Source organism: Charadrius vociferus, unplaced genomic scaffold (genome assembly GCF_000708025.1).
Source record: "Charadrius vociferus isolate BGI_N301 unplaced genomic scaffold, ASM70802v2 scaffold325, whole genome shotgun sequence".
NCBI lineage: Eukaryota > Metazoa > Chordata > Aves > Charadriiformes > Charadriidae > Charadrius > Charadrius vociferus.
In genome coordinates this window covers 4,306,416-4,308,150 of record NW_009648526.1, presented here as the reverse complement: position 1 = coordinate 4,308,150, position 1,735 = coordinate 4,306,416, and the positions used below count along the sequence as shown (strand labels likewise).

Below are 1,735 nucleotides of genomic sequence, written 5' to 3'. Positions count from 1 at the left end.
GCTGCGGGTCCCCGGGGCGGCCGGTTGGAGTTTCTTCCCCGTTGGCCGTTGAATTGGGACCGCTCTTATCGCGACAGAAAACTCACCGAGGAGCTGCGTCCCAGCTCCTCACCTCCCGTGCGGCCTTAGGGCTGGCGGCAGCGGGGCCGTCGGAGACATTCAGAACGGTGACACCGGGTAAGTGTGGGTTTCAGTGCCGAGGGTGACATCTGGAAATAAGAAAACCGAGTGAACAAGGCCGTGGTTGGGTATATGTTATCTTTGTAGAGCACTCCACTATAATTCTGCATGGTACTCAAAACAGAATAAAAGCATTCCCCCATAAGAACTCATTAATATATAGAGGTGCCCTTTCTGAGAAAACACTTATGCACTGATTTATTTTGAACTTCAGGATTACTAGCTAAAGCATTTCCATTTACAGTGTAAATTTTCATTCTTCAGTCAGGGAAGATCTTTCTTTCAATGCTGTCTGAACCCAAACTGCTAAATGCAGGCTGGATCTTTAAGTCACCGCCTCATTTGTGGCATCCTTGTTTGTGTCTGTACAATTCCGCTGAAAACACTGCTTCAATGTTTTCTTAGAAATTTGGATTGGCTAAAAGCGACGCTGCGTGCAGTTCTCATCATCGCTGTGATGAAGAGTCCCCGTGAGTCAGAGCTGCTGGCACACACACGCAGTGGGACTGCCGCTCTGCCTCGGCGGCTTTGGCTTATTCTTTAACATGCCTTAAGCAATGAAATATTTTGTTTACGAAATAGGCTTACACGCATCACTAACCAAATCTCTACTTCTCTGCTAATGGAGCAGCATGTTGTAATAAGTCTTGGGTAGGGCATCACTTTGCTATTAATTTCAGTGGGAGCAGAAATACAAACACAAAATCCACATTCCCTGAGAGAACACGTATGGGGATTGTGGGGCTGGTTTTGTATTTGAGTTCATGAGAGTTGTTTGTCTCCCTGGGTAGGAACGAGGTCAGGACCAGGACGAGCACAGAACTATTTTGTGCTACAGCAAACCTAAATGATGTTTAAGACATCTCAGTTTATCTGAAGGCTCCTTCTGTCGAGGTTAAGTGAACTTGATTTCATAGGGAAGGATGCTAGATGTGTTCTTCTGCTTTATCAGTGGTCACCACACAGAACTGGCCTTTGGCCAATGCTTAGCGCATTTCTTTGAGGAGTCCTACTATCATTACCACCTACTCTGCTAGAAACATGTTAATGATGTTGAATTAGGGTAGGTGAAGACTGATGTCATTTCAAACACTGTGTTAATTAGATCTCCACTGAAATTACCAGACTAAAGTTTTGGTTGGTTTCTTTGTTTTTTAATATAGCAACATTCTATAGTGCTTAACTACCAACAGAGATTAAGCAGTATGTGTAACGATGGGAGAACTTAAAACTAAATGAATAATGTAGACAAGTCCCTTAGAGGGGAACCCATATCTCAGCTGAGTTTCTGATAGTCCATTAGGGTTATAACCCCATGAACCTCAACTGTGTCAAACTTTCACAGATTTCTTACAGCGCATTCATTGTTGGCACAGTATTGTCTACATGCCATAAAAAAACCACCCCCGTAATTTATATTCCTCACAAAGCAAGCCACAGTTACATTATTTTTCTGTCAGCCTTTCAGCAAACGGTACCGAAAACGACACCACACAAAGCTGAACGGGGGTAGGGGCGGGAAGGCGCCGTGGGGCAGCGCAGGCCTCCACACACG

At 44.8% G+C, this 1,735-nt stretch overlaps 2 protein-coding genes across 2 annotated transcripts in view; one reads left to right on the top strand and one right to left on the bottom strand.

Annotated features, from left to right (window-relative positions):
• The window catches only part of LARP6 (La ribonucleoprotein domain family, member 6), an 8,361-nt gene extending 7,587 nt beyond the window's left edge, over positions 1-774 (bottom strand). The window contains 1 exon segment of the mRNA XM_009885781.1: positions 769-774. Within this exon segment, the coding sequence (XP_009884083.1) occupies positions 769-774 (6 nt within the window).
• A 721-nt stretch (positions 775-1,495) lies between these two features.
• Positions 1,496-1,735, top strand: part of LRRC49 (leucine rich repeat containing 49) — a 54,596-nt gene continuing 54,356 nt past the window's right edge. The window contains exon 1 of the mRNA XM_009885780.1: positions 1,496-1,555. Within this exon, the coding sequence (XP_009884082.1) occupies positions 1,496-1,555 (60 nt within the window). The remainder of the gene's footprint in view (positions 1,556-1,735) is intronic.